The sequence below is a fragment of the Cryptomeria japonica genome, chromosome 3 (genome assembly GCF_030272615.1).
Source record: "Cryptomeria japonica chromosome 3, Sugi_1.0, whole genome shotgun sequence".
Taxonomy (NCBI): domain Eukaryota; kingdom Viridiplantae; phylum Streptophyta; class Pinopsida; order Cupressales; family Cupressaceae; genus Cryptomeria; species Cryptomeria japonica.
The window spans coordinates 109,986,086-110,012,316 of NC_081407.1; the positions used below are offsets into that span (position 1 = coordinate 109,986,086).

General features: G+C 35.0%; 1 protein-coding gene across 3 annotated transcripts in view; it reads left to right on the forward strand.

Moving 5' to 3' along the window:
* Positions 1-21,098: 21,098 nt before the first annotated feature.
* The window catches only part of LOC131064909 (uncharacterized), an 86,429-nt gene continuing 81,296 nt past the window's right edge, over positions 21,099-26,231 (forward strand). Inside the window, exon 1 of one of the 3 annotated variants that reach the window (XM_059218099.1) lies at positions 21,099-21,446. In XM_059218099.1, coding sequence (XP_059074082.1) covers positions 21,440-21,446 — 7 coding nt within the window. In that variant the 5' untranslated portion in view covers positions 21,099-21,439. Of the gene's footprint in view, positions 21,447-22,530; positions 22,774-26,231 lie in introns of those variants that run through there. The other 2 variants (XM_057999235.2, XM_059218098.1) reach the window with 2 other exon arrangements.

The following is a 26,231-nucleotide window of genomic DNA, read 5'->3' on the forward strand; positions in this document are numbered from 1 at the left end:
TCCTTTTTCTCATTTAAATAAATTAATATTTATTTGAATATTTATCCAAATGCAAATTACACCATTTAATTGAAATAAATGATTTTATTTTAATTGAAAATACCAAAATTCCCCCCACTTGCATTTTCCTACAAAATCCACTTGCATGCCTAAACCCCTTCTAGATTCTTCTAAACCCTTCCTAATTAACCTAATCCATCCCCTAAATATTATCACATTCCTAAGCAAATTGGAGTCACTTCTCAAAGACTCCAAAGTCTTTGAAAAGCAATTAATGATTTGTGTGTTCAACAAATTAACCTCTAAAGTCTTCCAAACCACTTATGGCTCTTACATGACCATTAATGGTTAATTCCACTTGCACCCATTGTTAAGGACTTTGACCCCTAACTTAACCCTCATGTAACCCATGTGTCTCTTCAAAGCATTTATTTCTTTGACTAGGGTAACCATCATGTCCCCTCAAGCATTTAATGCTCCTTATCTCTCCTCTCAAGCCTCCTCATGGTGACACTTGTCAACATGGGATTGGGTTGAAAGTCTCACATGGATTGAATATCTTTCAATCCTAACCCTTGTTAAGATTGCTCAATCTTAACCCTCCATTTCCCCATTTCTTCTATAAATAGAACCCTTCTCCTCAAGCAAAAGGGGAGCATTAGAGTATTGTTGTTATATTGGCATTAGCATAGAGCTTTCTCATAGCATCACTATCTACACTTGCATAGCATTTGCTTATCATATTCAACTATCTTGAATCTCCATATGGCATCCATGGATAGTGCTAAAAGCTAAGAGCTACACTCATTTGGGACTTGGAGAGGAGAGGAACAAGGGAGGAGCAACTATGAGCATCTTGATTAGCTATTTTAATCTATGTTTATATGCTTTCTATTTCATGCTTAATATCTCTCTTGATATGCCTGTTTAGGATAATCTTTTGTTGCTAACACTAACGTTTGTTTCTTGTGCTCTTGTGTGTGTTGCCATCAAACAGATTTTCTAATCCTTTTTGCGGAGCTAATCCTTGTCTGTTCCGCAAGCAATACTCTGGTCGACTTGATCTATTATATCAAGTTGCTTGTATTAACTTGCTATATTAAAATCCATGTAAGGAATACTCAGGTCATCTTGAATCATTATGTCAAGATGCTTGTATTCTCTTTCAACATTTTAAAGCTCAATGATGAAAATAGAGCACTATGGATCATCATTTCATCTCATCCGTTTATATCTTGCATTCCGTTACATATCACCCATTCATTCATTCATGTGTAGGTTTTATATGCAAAACTAAGAAAGTTAAGCTGGTCTTGGATAACAATCACGATCGAGTACTCTGATACATCATCAATGCATCATGCAAAGTCTTACAAACCTTGCATTCCTCATGATCATATCATCCTCACATTCAGTTGCATCTTGCATTAAACATTTAGTTGCATCTTGCATTAAACATTCATGTCATTTTTTTAACTTTACATATAGTTCATTTTCTTGACATTTAGTTTTCATCAATCATTTGCATCATTGCATTAATCATACATAATTAGATTCATTCATGGGATTAAATTGTCTTTGATTGTTTTAAATCATTTATTAGGCATTTCATTTAGTGTCAATTCTCCATTATCATCTTATCATCTTTTATCATTTATTATTGCATACATTCATTTATCCATTTAGTTAAAAAGTGCATTCGTTCATCCATTAACTAAGTATCTTATTATGCTCATTTTAGGATTCATTCACATTTGCATTCATTATCATCTTTTCAATTGCATTAAGGAGTAGTTATTAAAACATTAGTTATAGTATCATCCCATTATCATTTGTACTTCAATCATATTAAAAGCATTTAGAAACATCGAAATCCATTTGTTTACAAAACATTGGTTCTTAAAAACATATATATCCATTTTCCAAATGCATTCATTTAAAACCTTATCATATAAACATTTGTACTTTACATTTTGTTTATCCATATTGCATTCATTTAACACATTATCCTATAAACATTAGTACCATACCATTATATATATATCCATTTTCCAAATGCATTCATTTAAAACCCTATCATATAAACATTTGTACTTTGCATTTTGTTTATCCATCTTACATTCATCTAAAAACATCTAGATACATAACATCATTCATTCGACCATTGCATTAACATCATCACATAAATCATCTCATCATTATATTTCACTAGGAGACACCAAAAAGAAATCCTGTTCATAAATCATCATAAGCATACATCATCATCATGGCATTACATACATAAACGCATTACATCCCAAAAACAAACAAATCATACATCAACCTGCATTCATATGTCAGTATCATCATCAAAAAATGCATATAAGGAACATCTCATCAGATGCATACATATACACATATCCATCTAAAGCAATCACTCATCATCCTGCATAAACATCCATACATAATCAAATGCATATCATCAAAATATGGGCTCTCCTCATGTATATCATCTCATAAAACAGAGTACAATGAAGTCTACAAAATCGGCTACCAAGAGCCATCCAAGATACAGTCCACAAAATAAATGATACAAATACATATATGCATGCAAAAATGCTCTCTCAAATGCCACTCTGGCCAGATGCTGTCCTAACACCTACCCCTACTCCACCACTGGTGCCTGCACCACCTAATCCATCTCTCCGTGGAGGCCTCATCGAACCACCACTCCCTCCTGCATCCCCTGATCTCTCCTTCCTCAAAGGACCCATCACTCCCCCACTGCTCTGCACCCTCTGTGATCACTCTGATCTCGCCTGCCGCATCTGCAAATAGCTAAGAGCTCGTTGACTCACTGGCACCACCTGCTCATATAACCCCCGCCAGTACTCTATCTCAGCCTGAGCTCGCCGCATCTCCCTCATCACCTCCCCTGAAGGCCCCTGTGCTCCAATCCGCACTCTCTCCTGCAGCTCCGCCAATCTCTCCACTGCCGTATCTCTCTCCCGCAGCACCACCGTCAGCTCTGACTCCCGTGCAAATAGCTGCACATCCCTAGCTGCCACCTCTGCTTCCAAATCCTCTATCCGCGTCTGCAAGTGTACTATAATGTGGTCCCGCAGATCTCCAGTGGCTCCCTCCCCTGTGTCCATAGATGCCTCCCCTACACCTCCCTCTCCAGAAGTCCCCTCCCCTCTGTCCATCGAGATCTCCCTCTCCATCCCCCTCCCACTCAGCTGCACTCCTCTTAGAATCAATGGTCCCTGTGAGATCTGTAGAGGTAGTCCACCTCTCCCTCTCCGCTGACTCCGCATCCTCCACCTCCTCCATCTCCTCCTCCATCTCCTCCTCCTCCACCTCCACCACCTCCTCCCTCTCCTCGACCTCCTGCCCTCCCTCGTCTCCGTCCCCTCCCATCCTCAAATGCTGGGATCGGCTCTGCTGGGTCCGATATCCGTAGGATCGGGTGCATCGCTCGATACTGCGTGTACTCATTTGTAACCCCTGCATCAACGACCCTCGGTCGTAGGTCCCATGGCCTCGCCTGCAGTGTCTGAAACTCTGCCAGTGCCTGATCATAAGGTAGCACTGGACCCCATGTATACCTCTCCTGAATCACCCGTGCATACTCTCCGGATCCACTAGGCAGTCCCTGCTACCGTCCAAAATGCCTCATCACTCTCCGAGGCACCTGTCTCTCCACATGATATGCAGTCCTCCCAATGAGGAATCGAGTCATGAACACATAAGGTAGTGCCTCTGCATCATCCTCCCATGGCTCACACTCCAAGTATGGCCGCCATATCATTGCATCCAGATCATCCAGTGCCCGCCGCCACCACTCTAACTTCCCCAAGTGGGGCTGACTCATCATACCACTATACATAAACATGTACGGCTGGTCCACCGCACGGAATTTCAGACTCACCGATCGAGTCACTGGTAGATGCTCCCAAGCCCAAATATGTAGCAGCGTCATGCCCACTGCTAAGGAACCTCTCCCTCGGTACACTACCTCATGGAGCTCTTGATACATGTGCGCCAGCACGCACGACCCCCATGCAAATCGGGTCCCCTCGGTCATCATCATCTCGATAACCTATCCCCATCCCACCGCCAACCCATGTGACTACCTGTCTGGACACAACAGTCCTCCCACAATCCCTGATAAAACTGCTGGAAGAGGCTCATATAGTGTCGCTATATCCTCCCAAGCAATGGCGCCATCATCAATAAATACATCCTCATCAAATATCCTCTGCACTGCCACTGTCCCCCAGGATCTATCGTACGTGAGCAGCTCTCCTCGAATTGGAATCCGTAGGATGCGCCACACATCCTCCAAGGTCACGGTCATCTCCCCCTGAGCCAAATGAAAGGTGCACGTCTCGCTGTGCCACCGCTCCGCCAGTGCTGTGATCAATTCGTGATTCATACGAATCACGGGCATATGCATCACCTCATACAGACCCGTCGCTGCAATACAATCAACCTCTGCACGGGTCAATCGGTCCCGCAACCCCTGTGTCGTAGGATGGCGCTCGCGTAACTGCAACACGCGCATATCCTCCTGCACATGGACATTCATCAATCACCATCAGTTGTTTTGTTTTCAAACTTTCTTAAGTTTAAACCTAGACTATCATCAGATACTTTGATCAAGTATCTTCGGGTCTCAACAGGTAAGCAATCATGGCCACCTAGACTTCAACATGCATTTCTCCTAACAAATGACCTAAGTCTCATCAGGCTGCTATGGTTCAAAACAACTCCCACTTCATCTCGCCATCCATCAATCATTGGCATCAGGAGATTTTCTGCATCCAAACTGGGGCATCTTTTTATCTTAAGACAACAGTGCTAGTATAAAAACAAAAGCGCTAGTTTTCAACAATAGCGCTACAACTATATCAACGGCGCTCAAACAGCTATACAAGAGCGCTACAACTACAAACGCACTAAAACAACTACACAATAGCGCTCTTTTAATTCAATAGCGCTCAATTAACCCAGCAATAGCGCTACAACTTACACACAATAGCGCTAATGAATGCAAAAGCGCTCAAACAAGGGGACAATAGCGCCATTGCGGCACAATAGTGCTATTTTATGGAGCAAAAGCGCCAAAACAACCGTTCCAACGCTCTTGCTCCGACTTAACTTTGACTCAGCTAAAACCCTATCAAAAATGCACAAGAATTGAGTTTTCGAATTTGCGTACCGTTGGTCCGTAGTCATCTGGGCGCTGGAACCGTCGGACTCGCTCGAATCTGTGCTCAGTGATCGGAATCGGCATCGTAGCTCCTACTCGCTCCTCCAAATGTCACTGTCAGAGCTCTCATTTTCAACTGGTCGCGGTCACAAATGATCATGTTTTCACCCCTTTCACTCCATTTATACCCTTCATGGTCATCGTAACTTCTCCCCGCTCACCGCCGTGGTCCCCGTGAACTTCCTGAGCCCCCCATTTCTCTATGTTTCCCCCGTTTTCTTCTATTTTTCAACCACGTTCCTAACTCCTTCTCTTCTACCATCCTGCCAATTTTCGTTCTTTTTCGAGAGATCGCCCGATTTTTCAAAAAATTTCTGCCCATCTCTCGAGGGGGCATACCACCCATTAAATTTATATTTTATGGGGCATTTTCTTCACACCAGTTTTTCTTTCTTTGAAACGACGCGATAAACCGCACCGTCTCAGAGAGGGGCAAATGTAGTCACACAAATCTATCCAGCTTAATTAAATAAATATTTGCTATTTATTTGATTAAAAATCCACTAGCCACTAGTTAGTTAAATTAATATTTAATTAATTCATCTCCAAACATTCTTCTATTAATTAAATAAATTATTCAATTTATTTTAATTAATTCATTAAATCAAATTCAAATCAATTAAATGAATAAATAATATTTATTTCATTTAATCCCCTTTTCCTCTTTTAAATAAATTAAATAAAACATTTATTTAATCATTATCCCCCCCCCCACTTGCATTTTCCTACAAATGCAACTTGCCCACATTTATTGAAATAAATGAATTTTTATTTTTAATAAAATCTTATTTTCCCTCACCCACCAAATCCACTTGCAAAAATCTAATCCCCTTCTAGATTCTTGTAACCCCTTCCTAATTAGCCTAATCCATCCCCTAATTATTGTCACATTCCTAAGCAAAATGGAGTCACTTCTCAAAGACTCCAAAGTCTTTGAAAAACATTTAATGCTTTGTGTGTTCAACAAATTAACCCTCAAAGTCTTCAAAGACCACTAAAGGCTCTTACATAACCATTTATGGTTATTTCAAACTTGTCCCCCCAAACATTTATTGTCTTGACCATATTTATCCATTTCACATTTGCACAAGAGTTTATCCATTGGATAAAAGCTTTATTATTTGAATAAAGAGTTTATTCATTCAACCAACCTTGACTCTAACTCCCAAAGTCATATCAGGCATTTAATGCTTATTCCCTTTCCTCTCAACCTATCTCACATTGACACTTGTCATCCTGGGATTGGGTTGAAAGCCCTCACATGGATTTGAAATCATTCAATCCTGACCCTTGTTGAGATTGATCAATCTCAACCATCCATTGCTCCATTTTTCTTATAAATAGAGCCCATTTCTTCATAATCCAGATCCTGAAAACTTGTATGCATCTAAGCTATAGACATTTTAGAGAGCATTCTTAACATAATCATCTAATATCTTGTTATTTTGGTTAAAATATATCAGTTTAGCATCAATAGCATAGCATTAGCTTTTTATTTCACATTCAAAGCTCAATACTACAATCTCAATCCTCCATAAGCATCCATAGTGCAAAAAGCTGCTGAGAGCTACAGAGAGGAGAGGAACAAGGGAGAAAGGAACCAAAACCATGCTAAGAGGCATTTGGAGATGCCTCATTATATTTGCTTCTTTAGTTAGATATATTAGCAGGTTTTTAGTCTCTCTCTTGGTATGCCTTTTTAGATTAGTTTTTGATTGACTAACACTAACGATCTTTCGGTTTTGTGTCTTTTTGTGTTGTTGATCATTTGCTAACCTTGTGCCATTTAGGAGGGCATCAGATGTATTTGAAATAAATGTTGTTGGAAATGTTGTACACTTGTGTATATAATGTACCGTAGATAAGCCCTTGCACAAGTATCTTTTATCATTTTCTATGGCCTGAATGTCTTAAATAATTGAAGGGCAAATGTGTTGTATGAAATCAAATATCTACTTTGAAATTAGATAATTGGTTTGTATATTGTTTGTATATTGTTTCTAATCTTATGTATATGTGTACCTATCTATGTTTTCATTTTGTCGCATAATTCAAATTAGATACGTGTACAATTAACAATAAAACAAATCAAATATACAATTCACATCAAATTTATATTTCAAATCAGGTTTACTATGTTACGAAATACATTATTATACTGCAACATAATTTCCCATGGAAACTATTTGTCAAAAATAGTCACCTACATGTGTAAGGTTTACAATTCAAACAAGGTATGTATAATTCAAATTAGATAAGACCTTTCAATTCAATTATTAGAATGTAAATAATATCAAGGCAAGTGTAAAGAATAAAGGGTTGATGCCAATAATTTAAGGGCAGTTGTCAATATGGACACAATTTAAGCCAAAGCATAAAGGTATTATGGATTTGCCAAAATGTTATCCAACGGGAACCGATTTTACAAAATACATGAGTATACTACAACATAAATTCTGATGAAGGCCTTTTGCCAAATACAACCATCTATATCTATAAGGTTTATAATTAAAATAAGGTGTCTACAATTCAAAATATATATGGACTTTGAAATCAGCTATTAACAATTTAAGGCAAGTATAGAAGTATAATAGTTTTTCCAAATGGTTATATAATGGTAACCAATGTTACAAAATACATGAGTATACTGCAACATAAATTCCCATGGAAACCATTTGCGAAATACAATCACTTATATGTATAAGGTTTAAATTCAACTAAATTGTCTATAATTCAAAACATATAAGAACTTTGAAATCAGTTTCTAACAATTTTGGGCAAGCATAAAGGTATACTACATAATAAGGACTAAGGTGAAGGGATGCACGCGCGCGCGCGCACGCACACACACACACACACTTAAATATATATACACATACATATATGTATGTACATACACATATACACATACACATACACACACATACACATACACATACACATGTGATGCTTTTCCATTTGAATGTAATTGAATATGTTGTTTGAAATGGCATGAACATGACAAAATCCTAATCACACGCACATGTTTGCATGAAAATTGACATGAATTTACTTCACAATGCTTGATGATGAATATGTAACCTTGAAGATCTCTCAAAATGTTGCTTGATGAATGTTTCATGGATGCACAAGTGATAGGGATTGATTTATTAGAGTATTAGATGAAATTAGGTTAATAAAATGTCTTTATATGGGGGCTTCTAGGTAATTTATCAATTAGGCCAACCTCCAGTGATCATGCAGAGCCTCAAAGATCAAATATTATCAATGAGATAAAGCCCCAACCCTGTTTCAAATTGGGGTTTGATTCATGGAACCATGGCATTTTGGGGCGCCATGGTCTAGTCCAGGGCATTCCCACCACAATCAAAACCAAAACAATGCCAAAATGAGGTGGGTATCCCATGGCAGGACCCACAAAAAGGTTGTTCATGGTCTCAAAGTTGAAGAATATGCACAAATAAACCTAGAAAGGAGATGAAGGATGGAACACACTAAAGTAGAGGCATAAACATGAGGTGTAAATTGGACTGGTGACAATTTATGACGTTACATTTAGCCCCCACTTTAATGAGAGTATGAGTCTATGAAAATATTTGTAGTAAAGTAGATGAAAGTTGAAGGAAAGGAACAATTAGGAGCGAGATCGCAAGGAGATAAGACATCACTAATTTCAAGGAACCAAGCCCCCAATATTAGGATCTTATGTCACACAAGACAAGAAAAAAATAAAAAAGATAAACAAAGGCAAACAAAGAGAAACAAAGAGAAAAGATACACACCACAAAAGCTAAAAACCAATACAAGACCTCAAGTCAAATAGTTGAAGAGACCTCGATAATCAAAATTTCTCAACCACTAATATCATTCTTGAAATGCCATCATAAGGACACAAGAGATCACATAAAAAGAACAAGATCACACATCAAATCATGAGCCACAAATAGCAAAGATATGATCTTATGGAAAGAAAAAATGGAATACATGGATATCACACTCTAGTTGTGTTTTTCTAGGTGACCCATGAGAAGAAGAGAGAGGACATGGATGTCATGGGCTAGCTATGTTTTTCTAGGTCTAATCAACCTATCGTGTGTGCAGTTGTCTGGTTTCAGGTGTTAAGCATCTCGTATAATAGTTTATTTTCTATGGTTTTGAGCATGCAACAACTTGTGTAAGATGATATGCAAATGCAAATGTGTGTTTGGTATTGGGAACATCCCGTGTAAGAGTTTGATCTGGTTTTGAGAATATATAACCCCATGTAATACAAATATATGATTGGTGTAAAGAACATCTTATGTAAGAGTTTGTTTGCTATGGTTTCGAGAATGTGCACCCTTATAAGATATATAAATGTTGTGTCTGGTTTCGGGCATAAAGTAATTCGTGTAAGAGTTTGTTTTCTTTGGTTTAGAGAATGAATGGTCCCATTAAGACATGCACAAATAGTGTCTTAAGGAAGCTATAAACAAGGATTCCCAACCTTCAACACCAAGGAGATATCCTTTTAGGCAACAATATTCATTAATCCAAGCTAAAGAGGCAATACTCTTACAAGAAAGGATAAGATAGTTGAAAAGAGATATCTTGCAACAAGTGTAAAGGGAATCCTAGGAGGAGAAGATATCTTTTCTCAAAGACATCTACCTCCAAGAGGATTTTCTTGAACAAGCACAACATCTTCTACGAAAAGAAGGGAAGGAGAACAAGGATGCCTACCTTGCTCCTATTGCTAGGTAAAGGGATTCTTGATGAAGGATGACACACTTTTGACCCAAAGTGAAGGGTTTGTTTATAATAGATATACATTGTCAAGTGTAAAAGGGATTGTAGTCAAGGATAAACACCTCTTGCATAAGAGAATTTTTTAGCAAAAAAATATTTCACACAAGGAATGACATCGAATCATAAGCAAACACCACTCAACAAAGGAAAAGTGGATCCTTAAAAAGGATGGGAAATATCAATGACCCCAAGCGTAGGGACATTGAGAAGAATTAAACTACCTCTGAAGAGAGATTATACATAATAAAATGCACTATTCCAAGCAAAGAAAGGTCCTAAACAAGGAACACACATGCGCTTGCATGAAGGAATATTCAATGCAAGAAAAGACATCAACATATGCAAAATGCAACTCTAAAGAAGAGAGAATCTTTAAAATAAAATGAGAGAATTAGATGAAGGATCACATACCCCCCTTAAGGAGATATGATCCATAAGATATGTATTATTTCACGAAGAAAGGACATCAAGTTATGAAGAATGCCACCCAAAAAGGAAATAGTGAAACCTTAGATAGAGAGAAGATATAATATAATATTCTTATCCCCCAAGCATAGATGCAAGAATGAGTTATGTTGTTGCCCTAAGATGATTGTTATTGAAAAAACATCACCTCTTATGACAAAGATCCCCCAATGAAGCTAACTACTAGTTCCATAGGGTGAGGAGCAACATGAAGGGTGAATGGAATGCTAAGGCACTACCTCTTCACCAAGAAATAGTGCAAGATTGGTTGTAAGAGCTATGCAAGCTCTATAATATTGGTCTTGAACAAATAATTTATGTGGGGAGAGAGGTCATGAATAAAGTGCATAAAATCATCTTCTCTACAAATGTTTTGATGGTTAAGATATGCTCCAGGAGAACAAGGGGGATCTAGAGAGATTGAAACACTAATATTTTGACCTTTCCTCCCTTGTGCTAGGGTATCTATATGAGAAGAAGATGGTGTCATGTTTCTCTTCAATGCTTGCTCTCCATTAGAGAGAACATTGATAGGAGTATTAGCTCACTCTTCATTCACATGAGATACCCTGGGAGAGGTACAAGTATTAAGTTTTTCATTAGCATCTCTAGGACTATGATTATTTACAAAAGTTTTTATGTGATCTACACATGTAATGCAATTTCTTAAAAATAGAACTATAAAATGATATTCATCATGGATAAAAGCTTTGAGATTTAATTGATTAAAAGGAAGCATTTTGGAACTTCTAAAAATGCAATATGCCAAAGTGTTATGAATGAAAAGAAGCAATGTAAAGTGAAAGAAAACATTATCCAACATATGATTTTGATAAATTTATGCGAAAAGCAATGTAATCACATGTGAAATGGCAAATAAATTAAATTTATGAAGTGCCATTATGAATGTCTAAGATCGAATTTAAAAATAAAAGTTACAAACCATGCAACCCACAAATCAAATCACCCAAAATAAATTAGGGTTTTTATGGATTTAACCTTTAAATTTATGTAATTTGATTAAAAATAAGATCTATGAATGCAAAATTGAAAATAGAAATTCCCACAAATCAAATCCAAGAACACAAACTAGAAATAATGGTGTAAGGAGTCAAGTTTACCAAAATGTAATAGTGAAAATTAGAGTTTCACCAATTAAGGTAACAAAACCACTAATTCTACTTGAGAGAGCACCACATTGAAAGAGGGATGTACCTAATATATCTAGGTTTAATCTAATGAGAAAATGTCTAAAATCTTGGTTAGGTTCACCTGGTTTGTTTGCCCTTCTTTTTGAATGATGTATTTGTGAAATGTTGAAATTAGGGTAAAACAAGAAATTTCTGACGTAAATTGGTGGAAATAGTGAGCTACAGTCATCGTACGGAGACACCAACCTAGATCTAGGCAAAATAAGATGTCACAGATTTGTTCCCAGAAGTTTCGCTTAATATTTTGGGACTAGGTAGTATTTATTCTCCATGGTCCTTTGAATTTCTCATGGTTGAAAGCTAAACCTATTCATCTTTGTTAATTATGTTGATTATCCTGAACATAGTCCTATACCTATTTCCTGCACATAGAAAGAAAGGGAAAATTGTTGGGATTGGGGGTTTGCCTAAGTCAAACCCCGATTTAGGAATTAACCTTGAATGAAATAATGCAAATATTGAAATAAATGTTTGTTTGTGCCTATTCTTCAGCTTTGAGACCATGAACAACCTTTTGTGGGTCCTACCATGGGATACCCACTTCATTTTGGCATTGTTTTGGTTTTGATTGTGGCGACAATACCTTGGTTTGGACCATGGCACCCTAATACGCTATGGTCCTACTCAATTAGACCCTAATTTGAAATGGGGTTGGGGCTTTATCTCATTGATAAGATTTGATCTTAGAGGCTCCGCATGACCATTGGAGATTGACCTAATCGATAAATTACCTAGAAGCCCCTATATAAAGACATTTTATCAACCTAATTTCATCTAACGCTCTAAGCAATCAATCCCTATCACTCGTGCATCCATGAAGTATTTATCAAGTGACATTTTTAAAGATCTTCAAGGCTGCATATTCATCATCACACTTTGTGAAGTAAAGTCGTGTCAATTTTCATGCAAACATGTGTGTGTGATTAGGATTTTGTCATGTTCATGCCATTTCATACAACATATTTGATTATATTAAAAGAGAAAAACATCATACGTGTGTATGCATACATACACATATATGTATATGTATATATATATATATATACATACATATATGAGTATGTGTATATATATATGTATATGTGTGTATATATATACATATGTATATATGTATGTGTAGTGTCATAAAGTTGCGACCCTAGTAATTTTCAACTGCATTAGGGTCCTCACGCACGCGAGATTGAATCCTCTATCCTGATCGAAGACCGAAGACTGCTCAACCCTCGAAATCTACTTCTTCCTTGGCCTTTGCATCACCCTGTTTGCATTCTATTGTGGAGAAAGGGGTAGGATAGGGGCGTGGCGCCCCTGTCCTTGCTCTATTTTGGGGTAGGACCTTTCCTAGAGCATGCATTGTAGGTTGTGCAATGAGAGGGAAACTTCCACGATGTCGACCTATGACGAAAATCAGTTTCATTAACCCTAATTGACATGCATTTAAGTTGCATTTGTCCTCTCATTTGCAGAAGTTGGATGAGTGAGAAGTTTACATGCGATCAAGAGCATTCAAGCATTATTTCCAGCATTGAGCATTCTCAAGTCTCCCTTCAAGGCTAGGTGTTGCATTCAAGTCAAGGATTCAACCATTGAAGAGGAGATTGATTCCAACATTCAATTCCACACAAGCATTTCTATCAACATTGCTATCACAACCTCCCTTGAGGTGATTTACAATTCAATCTTTCATTTACATCTACTTGCAATTACTTTCTTTCATTACTTGGTTAATTCCAAAACTAGGGTTTGACCTAAAGGAAAACCCCCAATCCCAACCGATTTTCCTCTCTTTTATGTGTGTAGGTTGTAGGTGCGCAGCTGTACTTTTGAATTTAGGCTCTATTTGTAGAGGCGGAAAAATCCTTTTTGTTTCATGGATTTTTAGGAGGACCGTGTACATTCTCGCTACGGTTTGGGCAACTTTCCTCAAATTTGCAGGGCGACTTCATCTCGACATATTACTGCCAGATCCAGGTGCACAACTCCATCCCATATTTCGATCTTAAGTTATAATCAATTCTTTGTCACTTTTGCACTACATAACTCAATCAATTCCTTTCCATTTCAAATAGGAATAGAGGATTAGCTTATCATTCCCATTTCACTCAGAATTCTATCTTCTTCTTTGAAGGTTGAATCTAGTGAATTATCCTCTCCTCTTCCAATGTAATTGGGTGAAAAGTGTTTTAAGGGAAATTCATAGTGAAGCTCTCATCTCTCCTTGGAGGGAAAGGGTAGTTTTCCTCTTAATCTCTCATTCACACATTTCACCACATTACAGTATGTATATATATACGTGTCTCTCTCTCTCTCTCTCTCTCTCTCTACACACACACACACACACACACACATGTGTGTGTGTGTGTGTGTGTGTGTGTTAGCATCCCCTCCATTTTCAAGCTTAAAATCCCCTGTATCATTTTATTAGCGGTCTTCTTTATTGGTTATGGATTTATCGGTATAACCTTAAAAAGTCCTTGAAGTTCTAATTAGACCTGATGTCGCGATTCCAAAGGAGGAACTGTTATCTATCAGGTGATCAAGCGACAACAAAAAATTTGCACTACTCAAAATGCCCGATCCTTCCCGATGACTGATACCCCCCTTAGAGGACGATGTCGGGGTATCGAAGACTTCAAAATTTTTTGCATGCTCCATCAACTCCTAGGTTAACCAATAGTCGTACATTACACAAACTCGCAAAAAATGAAGATTTGCAAGTACCCTCTTTAATGGTTGATTAAACAGCTAAAGACACACAAAGGTTGTGACACAAGTCATATCATTTGATATTGTCACCTTTGCAGATGAAATTTAATGCACCACCCTTTGAGCTGATCGAAGTAACACACACTATCATTGATAATGAATTTCCTTTGTTTGAATGGTTTTGCCTTGCAATAGCCAGTTGTTGGTTGTTGATCCTGACCTAAATTGGCCATATAACAAACAAGGGAATATTATCCAAGGATTGCATGACCTTGCATGGAAACAACAGACTGATTTTGTAGAATATAGAAAGCCAATCTCATTATTAGTTAAAATTGTGAAACAGGCCGAAAATCACAAACAACTGTTGCAAGAATAAATAATTGTGAGAAGAAACCCTGATAGTTAACTTCTCTGGTGACAAGGAAGAAGGTGCTCAAAGGGAAAGATCCAGTGATACAACCTGATGTCAAGTCTATGAAAGAGGACATCCTCTTCAATTTGACCGATTTTGCTTGAGAATGCATACAAAATGAAGAGGAATTTGTTGCAGTTCTCTAGGTGCTAATTGAAGAAGAGACAAAGGCAGAGATGATTGAAAATCAAATAACGAGTAGGAATCTAGTACCTAATGAAGAAGTAGAAAATTATGATTATTTATGGTATGGCTTTAGTATTTAAAATGTTTTTGATGAGTTTTGATTTGCTTAGGGTAATTTTTGAAACGGGTATTTTTAAGACTGTTACCTTCCTAGAAACCGTTACTTTGAAATTGCAAATGGATATTAGTTATAGAAAGGGGTTTTAGATAATAGTAAGGAGAGAGAGGAAAGGGGGGAAGGAGCTTATCTTTTGATACAGTCTTGTTGTGCAGAGAGATGAGTCTCTAAACTCGTGTTCTGACAATGAATAAATAAAGAAGATAGTTTTAAATCTTTGAATTTATTAATGTTTTCTTTAAATTGCAATGAATTGTGTTTCTTTGTAGTTACTCTTCAATGTTACTCCGCTATAATATATGTATTTAATTCTGGAGCTTTGAATTCAAATTAAATCATCTTTTGAAAAGAGTTTGCTATTCTTTATTTTCCTGGGTAACATCCGTGGGTGAGGAATAAATAAAGTTTGTGTCATTATCTATATTCACTTCATTTTAAATCAATTCTTTCACATCTACTTTCATAGTTATGTATGTACACACACACATGCATGCATACATACATACACATACATATATATGTACACACACACACATACATACATACATACATACATACATACATACATACATACATATACATGTACATATATGCGTATGCGTATGTGTATGCGCGCGCACACACACACACATACACACATACACATATATATATATATACATATACGTATACACATATATAAACACATATGTACATATACATATACATATGTATATGTATATACATATACATGTGTGTGTGTGTGTGTGTGTGTGTGTGTGTGTGTGTGTGTGTGTGTGTGTGTGCATATACATATATACATATATATATATATATGTATGTATACATATACATATATATGCATATACATATATACATATATATATGTATGTATAAATATACATATATATGTATATACATACATATACATATATATACGTATATGTATGTACATGTATATATGTATATGTATGTATATGCATATATTATGTATATGTATACATACATATATATATGTATACATATATAAACACACACACACACACACACACACACACACACACACACACACACATATACATGTGTGTGTGTGTGTGTGTGCGCGCGCGCATACATGTATATGTGTGTTTATATATGTATACATATATACACATACATATGTACATATATACATACATATATATGTATGTACACACACACATATGTACATGTATATATGTGTTTATATATGTATACATATATATACATATACATACATACATATATATATGTGTGTGTGTGTGTGTGTTTATATATGTATACATATATACATATATACATGTATATGTATATATGTATATATATGTATATACATACATATACATATATATATATATATATACATACATATATATATGTATATGTACATGTATATATGTGTTTATGTATATATGTACATATATATATGTATATATGTACATGTATATATGTATATATGTATATGTATGTATGTATGTATGTACACATGTATACATATATGTATGTACACATGTATACATATATATGTATATACATACATATATATGTGTATATACATACATATACATATATACATATATATGTATGCGTGCACGCGCACACACACACACACACCTATGTATGTATGGGTCTGTGTGTACAATTACTCCTCGAGTTTCTGAACCCTTACTATTCAACATCTTCATGCTTTATTTAGTTTCTTAAACCCTTCCTTACTATTTTACATCGTCTTTTTTTGTTTATATATATAATACACATATACATATATACATGTACATATATAGTAAGCACATGATTTAAGGATGTAAACAAAAAAAGACGATGTAAAATAGTAAGGAAGGGTTTAAGAAACTAAATAGAGCATGAAGATGTTGAACAGTAAGGGTTCAAAAACTCGAGGAGTAATTGTACACACACACCCATACATACATAGGTGTGTGTGTGTGTGTGTGCGCGTGCATATATACATGTATACGTATATATATCTGTGTGTGTGTGTGTGTGCACATATATATGCACACACACACACACACCTATGTATTTATGGGTGTGTGTACAATTACTCCTCGAGTTTCTGAACCCTTACTGTTCAACATCTTCATGCTTTATTTAGTTTCTTAAACCCTTCCTTACTATTTTACATCATCTTTTTTTGTTTACATCCTTAAACCATGTGCTTAGTATTTTACATCCTTATTGCATTACGATCTTAATTTGTTAATCACTTACTGTTATATACGTGTGTGCGTGTGTGAGTATATATATATACATGTATACACATATACATGTATACATGTATACGTATACATGTATACATGTATACGTATACATGTATACATGTATACGTATACATGTATACATGTATACGTATATATCTATACATATACATGTATATATATATATATACACATACATATATATATATATACACATACATATGTATGTGTATATATATACATATATATGTATATATATATATACACATACATATGTATGTGTGTGTATATATATACATGTATACGTATACATGTATACATGTATACGTATATATCTATACATATACATGTATATATATATATATACACATACATATATATATATATACACATACATATGTATGTGTATATATATACATATATATGTATATATATATATACACATACATATGTATGTGTGTGTATATATATATGTATGTGTATACACATACATATGTATGTATATATATACATACATATGTATGTGTATATATACATATGCGTATATATATATGCACATACATATGTATGTATATATATATACACATACATACATGTGTATGTATATACACATATATATACATACATATGTATGTGTATGTATATATATACATGTACATACATATATACATATATACATGTACATACATATATATGTGTGTGTGTATGTGTATATATGTATATATGTATATCTATATATGTGCATGTATATATGTATATATGTATATCTATATATGTACATATGCATACATGTATTATGTATACATACATACATACATATATATATATATATACACACACACACACATATAAACACATATATACATATATGTACATATATATACATATACACACACACACGCACAAATATGTGTGTGTGTGTACACGTATATATGCGCGCGCGCACACACACATATGTATACGTATACATGTATATATATGTGTGTGTGTGTGTGTGCACATATATATGCACACACACACACACACCTATGTATTTATGGGTGTGTGTACAATTACTCCTCGAGTTTCTAAACCCTTACTGTTCAACATCTTCATGCTTTATTTAGTTTCTTAAACCCTTCCTTACTATTTTACATCATCTTTTTTTGTTTACATCCTTAAACCATGTGCTTAGTATTTTACATCCTTATTGCATTACGATCTTAATTTGTTAATCACTTACTGTTATATACGTGCGTGCGTGTGTGAGTATATATATATACACACAGATGTATGTATGTATATAAATATATGTATATACATATGCACATATACATATACACATACCTATACACATATACATATATATGTATGCACGCGTACACACACATAACAATAAGGGATTAACAAACTAATACGATAAAGATGTAAAATAATAAAATAATTTAAGAAATGTATATAGTAAAATAGTAGGAGTTTAAATTACAAACTAATACCATAATACAACAATGATGTAAAATAGTAAGCATGTTTAGGGATGTAAACAAAAAATGACGATGTAAAATAGTAAGGAAGGGTTTAAGAAACTAAATAAAGCGTGAGGATGTTGAACATTAAGGGTTTAGAAACTTGAGGAGAAATTGTACACACACACACATATACATACATAGGTATATATGTGTGTGTTTGTGTACATATATGTATACATATGTGTACATGTAAATATACATATACATATACATACATGTATGTATGTATATATATGTATGTATGTGTGTATGTATGTATATATGTATGTAATTGTAGTATGATAGAATTCAAGTAGTTATGAAATGGAACAATGTAGTGGAAGTAAGGGGCAGAGACACGAAGTTAATGTTAGTGCAAGGAAGAGTGTAGGGTGATGGTGGCCGATAAACCCTAGTTACATAAACTTAAAAAACGTAAATCCTATCAACAAAAACCCTACTTACATTTTAAAAAACCATTGTTTCTTCTACTTTGATTGATGTAGTAAAGAAGTGGCTATAAATTAAAACCCTTATATTAACAATGATGCCTAAAAATTGGAAACAAATTTTAGAGATTTCATAGTTAACCCCCACCAAAAAATGGTAGATAACGAATATTAATAGTGATGCTTGAAAAAAATAATTATTAATAGTGAGTTTTGTTTTAACCAACAACATTATAATTTGTAAAATAGTAGTGAAGTTTAAACAAAAGAGTAATTTTCCTTTTGTGATATATGTGTATTTATGAACATAGATGTAGTGTTCATAAACACAAAATACCTAAAAACTTCGTAGAATAAGCACCCACAAATGTAGAAAACATTGGAGTACATATAAAGAAAATAAGCAAGTTAACAATTCGTTAGAACAATAATCCAAACAACAACCCACAATTTTTCACAAGAATAATTAAAAAAATTAGGAGAAAACAAAACATTATAAGCAAAAGAAGAAAATGGGGCCTTAGTGTGGAATACTCTTCACTTGGGTTGAATGTAGGCTCCCAAAACACCTATCATTCCTTCTCTCTAGGGTCGTGTAAGATTCCTCCCGTTGATACCTACAAGATGCAAATGAGAGGAAGTAAATGCAACAATGGTGTCAACACTTTTGCCTTTCATGTAGAGAAAAAACAACTGAAAGCAAATGTTTCAAATGTATACCTATGCATATACTTGAAGGGTTTACATGGTGTAAGAATCAACGAAGAGAGGGAGCGTAACCATTGTTGAAGATGAAGTTTACATGGTATTTGAAGCGAGCATGTTCTCAAAACCCTGGCGAACACGTTCTGGTGTGAAATGAGTCGAATAATTGAGAAGAGGCAGTTCCCTGAGAGAATGGAGGGAAAGTTGGCTCAAATGACGAGGAGTCAAAAACATTGAATGTTTTTTTGCTCGAAATTTGCAAGCTATGTGGTTGATGTAAAGAGAAGGAAAACATAGTTAATACGACTGCAAGGAAGAGTGTAGGGTGGCGACAACTAATAAATGTGAACAAGTTGGATATAAGGGCAACCATGTGATAGAATGCCTTACGACCATCATGTCCATTTTGGGTAGTAAATTATGCACGTTGATGGGGTGGGCCATGACAAGTTTTGCACCAAAATGACAAAATTTTGACACTTGGACGAATCATCATGTTATATGTAGCTAACAAACTAAATTTTTTAAAAATAAATATTTTCTGTTAATCCACTCAATGATCTACATAAACAACAAAAAAATGAGTTTGAAGTCCACATGACACTCCACGTAGACCCATGAAGTTAGGGTGCACATGTTTGGCTCCCCTCCCCTATACTATGACAAATAAAACATTCTTGGGGCAGGTCCCCATGCAGCTGCTTAGCTTATTTTGGCTAGCAGTTGCTGCTAAATTTTTTTAGTAGCAATTTGTGGAGCTGGTGGCCCATGAAAGTAAAATGTTTTTGCTTATAAAATCAAGAAGTTATTTTAAATTGTATTTTTTATATAATCTTTAATAGAAATAATAAATTTTCATAAAATTTTTAGAAAAAACAATGGAAACATAAAAAGAGGGAAAAAAATTATGGAGCGACTTGTCATTCTTCTCCATCCACATCTACTGTTTATTTTCAGCCTCCTTTTTTTCAAAGCTTAGTTTATTTTCAGCCTCCTTTTTTCAAAGCTTACCACATGTCCCCATGGAACTGCTTAATTACAATTTCTGCTTGAAATTAAGCAGTCCAATTATTCCCATTCAAATTTTAAATTATCAGAAAGGATAAAAGAAACTTGTCCTTATTTTTAAGTTTTAAATTCCTACTCCATGAAAATAGAAAAAGATTCTAATATATCCTTCCCCTTAATTAAAAATTTCTGGTTAAAAGGAGACAAATGGAAAATGGCGAGGGTATCGCAGATTTGAACTTTCAATGTTTAAATTTAAACAATATATATATCCAAAATCAGCTCATTAACTACAAAGGAGAGCATTTTCCTTCCTAATCACTGTAAGTCGGTGTGTCTACTGAAAAGCACGAGGATGTTCCATTTAGCTTGAGGAATGACACTAAATCATCAAGGGCAAATTTCCATGCAATAGAACAGCGAGAGACTGCGTAATGCCGGGTAATTTCATTTTTCAAATTCTTCATTGCTTGTATCTTTTTCACAATCAATTGGTAACACTTGAGAAAAGAAGAGGAAACTTTTCTGAAAGACATTTTTATTCGGTTGACCGAGTAAACTATTCTTCAGAAGTTATGGCTATATTTTTTCTATTTTTTTTTTTGCAGCAATGGCCCTGCTAAAATTATGGTTTAAATAATTAATGAAAAGTATTTGTTGTCATATAAATGTTTCTGATAAATAATAAAGTTTAGGTTAGGTTTCTATTACTGGATTTAGCGTTTAGGGATTAGGTTTTGGAATAGTGTTCTCCATTTATCTGGAATTTTTCTTTTTATAAATAGTGGCCTATGGAGGCCAATATGTGGGACAGAATAATTTTATTAATAATCCTGCTGAACTCTTTCTGGGCATAGCATCCTGCACCAGTTGAACCAACACCACATTTTAAAGATTTGTAAACACAGGTCACCCTTAGATGTAGCTCATAATCATTAGTCATTAAACTCCAGCCACTAATCGGTCAGAGTTATTACACAACAACCCGTTTGGACTCCTGGGCAACTATATTTTCAAATTATTTGTTGTGTGTCTGTATTGACATGAGTAATGGCTGTTATGATTAGTGGGAAATGGCTTCCCTCCTTCTATATAATTTAATACAATTTACTTGGTTTCTGTACCTATCTAACTCTCTACAATTCCATCAGATGCTTAATAATAGAAAGAAACTACTCTATCATGTTTATAAGTTGCATTGGCACAGAGCGCTTGCCTACTGAATTTTGAATCTATTTCATCCTGGAGATAAGTACCCCACCTTATTGCTAGACCAGAGTCTTAACATACTTATAATGAATTTTTCTAGTTTGTAGAGGGCCATGGTAAATGGCCTGGCGTGCTGAGGATTATGTGTATTTTTTATAGTGTTTACGGACATTATGCAACATGGATTTTGAGCTTATAAGTACAGTTCGGTTTGGAGCTAGTAATTTTAATAGGATATTATTTTATGAATATATCAAAGTTTTATTTTAATGCTAGGTATGAATAACATGTTGGTGTGATTCTGTGATGCACAGGTTGACTCTACTCCCATACTTCAATGCACACGATAACACTCAACTCTCATCCTTTAGTGCACAATGAATGGATATCAAGCCTAGATTTTTCTTAGGCTTAGAAATAGAAGCCACCTCAAGGGATTTCTGGTTCCAGGGCACAGCCTACCTTGGGTTGATCCTTATTACTTTGTCCGCATAACATAGGGACCTTGCCAAGTACCTACTTGAACCCTACCTTGCTACTAGACCAAGGTCCATTTGAGGTATTTAATCTTAAACTTGTTCATGTACAGATAGACATTTTTTCACGTGTACCATGATCAACAGATCTCGTATGATGAAGTGTTCACATTTTTTAATAGTTTGAACTCACCAAAAGGACATGCATTCAACAAATATTTGACTCAAGTAATTGAAGAGAGTTATAGATTCTTGTGTGGCATTGGTTTTATGACAACATTTAAATATAGTCACATGCAAAAGATTTTGGCATTTTAAAGGAGAAAGATCGCTAAGCGATAAGGCCACCTTGCAAAATGATATCTAGGAAAGTAGAACTTTATATTGCATTCTATTTTCCATCAAGTTTCCAGGACACCGAGATATGGGGACGGTGGGATGCGTCAATGGGGATGGGATTTTTGAAGACCATTTTTGGGGACAGCAAATGGGACAGCTGTCATGCCCCCTATTCATAGTAGAAATAATTAATATATTTTTTTGCCATATAATATGTTAAAATCATGTTAAACTTATACATTGATATTAAAAATGATATTATATAATATTATCAATTTACATTTTATATATCTTGAATGATGTTTTTAACAATGTACATAATATTAAAAATGATGCATTAACAATATAATATACATTATATTATATACCTTAATAATATTAAGTGATGTTATTGTATTAAAATATATATTATTTGTTTGACCGATTTCCCCAAGACACGATAAGCATTCATATGAAATAATTCTGTAGACTCCAAATCAGATTATGGAGGGTCCTGCTGGATGAGAAGGTAGCGACCCTTCCAAAAAGGGGCGCTACCAAATAGAGAGAATCGTGGCTTTCCACCACGATGGGGTAGGATAAATACCCCCCTGCCAATTTGGAGACACACGGGAAACAGAAAATCAAATCTGCCAGCAAGGATAGGAAGGGATTATCAAGGCTGCCAGCAGGGATAAGAAATAGGAGCCAGCAGTGACAAGTATGTATCAGACTGACTTCTGATTTAATATATGTATAAGATTGACTTCTGATTTAATATTAGAATATAACAGTCAGCAATTTATATATGTCTTAAAATCTTATTTGTATATCATTCAATATAACTGTTGTGTATAAGCTTGATCAAATGGTTGGCATTAATATGATATTAAGTTGGGAAGCAAATAATATATAATTATTCAAACAGCATTAAAATGGTTATACATAACAACACTATTAGACATAATACACACACACATCTGTTAATGAATCCAGAAGGAATAAGGCAATCAAATTCAGTTTGTATAAATTGCTATAATGCTGTATAGTGCTAATAATATAAGATGCAGCAATGACAAATAATGAATAATTCTGATATAAAGTAGCACTAACAGAAAGCACTGTTGACAATCTGATATAAGACACTGAGGCAATATAATGTAATGGAAGTATAATAATTATGTCAAGTATAATTGATTATCATAATTAGTTGAATTGAATAACAAATATAACTTCATTAGAATATCACAAGTCGTTCATTGCATATGAGGGACTCTCTCTTAAGTACGTTGCTCCATGATGGATGCCTAACACCTGCCACATGGAGCCAAGAGGGGTATAGCATCTGCTCTTGGGCTTAAGAGGGAACGTGGTTGTGATGAGGGGGAATGATGATAGGATACCTCATTGGGTGCGCCACTCCATGATGGATGCTTAACACCTGCCATATGGAGCCAAGAGGGATACAGCATCTGCTTTTGGGCCTAGGAGGGAGGATCTCTTGGACACCCTATCCAACTACCCTACCCTAGTGCACTAAGAAATTGGATAATAAAGAATGGCAACTAACTTACAATCTGATTTTATCTAACAAATATAATAATCTGATTTTATCTAACAAATATGATAATCTGATTTCATTTAACAAATATAATAATCTGATTTTATCTAACAAATATAATACTAATGGTAATTAATACATCAAAAATTGATATCATTCAATATAATTCATTAGCATATGTTTCAGTTTATAAGTATTACTTCATATCTGTTCTCTAATTTTGTGTTGTAGGAAACCAGTATAAAAAGGTACTCCCATAAAACTTAATTACCTATTTTAGATTTGGGCAAATTTAAGATAATTTATAGTATAACTAATTAGGGGACATTACAACAGCCATATAATATTTAAAAATAATAGGGAAATTTCAAATATTCATATGATAACATTGATAAAGCATTAATCATTTTGTAATATAGATTATAGAATCCTTAAAACACAACAATAGAGTTCACATGAGAGTTGAACAAATTAATATTTAATTGCTTCCATAATTCATGTCAATGTGTGTATGATATAGAATTGAAAAATAGTAATACTACATACACCAAAGTGCCCAAAGGCTACAAGTTTGCACAGCAAATCTCAAAATGACAAAGTCACAAACGTAAAAAACTGTAAAACATGGTGATGGAAAGTATGACGTCTGCCTCTAATTGACGTCTGCCAACACTGCATCAAAATCAGAGTTTGCATTGAGTCACTCCCACTATGAGTATGAGGGGCTTGCCCATCTAGTGGAACTCCAACCAATCCCTAATGTATCTTATCATCAATTTGGGCAACACCCTTTGGTTCGACATCCCACCATAAAGCTGAAGTCTGTTGATACTCTAATGTCTAACGATCCTAGAGTCGCAAAGCAGTATGCACAACTACCAATGTCTTTGCACGTCTAGAGGTCAAACTATTCCTTTTGATAGAGTGAATAAAGATGTATGTGGACCAATTCCTCTTTGCAACAAATGAACTAGCAACTTGTGAAAGGAGGCAAATAGCGAGTGTCCTCAACTCTGGTGCATCTTTCCCATACCATGTCCATTGTCCAATAGGATCTTGTTGAGATAATGTAGCTTTATCTATCTTTGCCTTTGGTTTGCTGAATGTTGGACCATGGAGGTTAGTAAAGGCCAGACATTGTATGCGAAGTAAACTCGATTTGTCAAAGAATACATCTTTCCAAGGGCCTTCATAAACCTTTCTTTCATCTCTTCATCTTCACGAGGAGGCAACCTACCAGGTTTTGGTGCATACTATTTGGAATTGAGAGCAAAGGCTGCCATATTAAGCAGGGTGTTCATAGTGTTCTACTGCCGCATCACAATGGGCTTAACTTGTTGCTCGTAATCTTAAATTAGGATCCTTGGTAGAAATTACTTGCTTCATTTCTCCAAACACGCTGTCAAATGTTTCATAAATCTCTCCAAGACTTGGGGAGTTTGTATTAGCATATCTAATGACATCCACAATTGGTGGAATGAATGAGAAAATATATATACAAACAAAAATTTGAAAAAAGAGAAGTTAAAAAATTAAAATTAGATTTTTTTTAATAAAATCAGCAATCAAATTATAAATTATAAATTTATTAATAAATGAAAATCAACAAGTTATTTAAAAATATTAATAACAATTTTTTTACCTCACATTGAACCATCAATC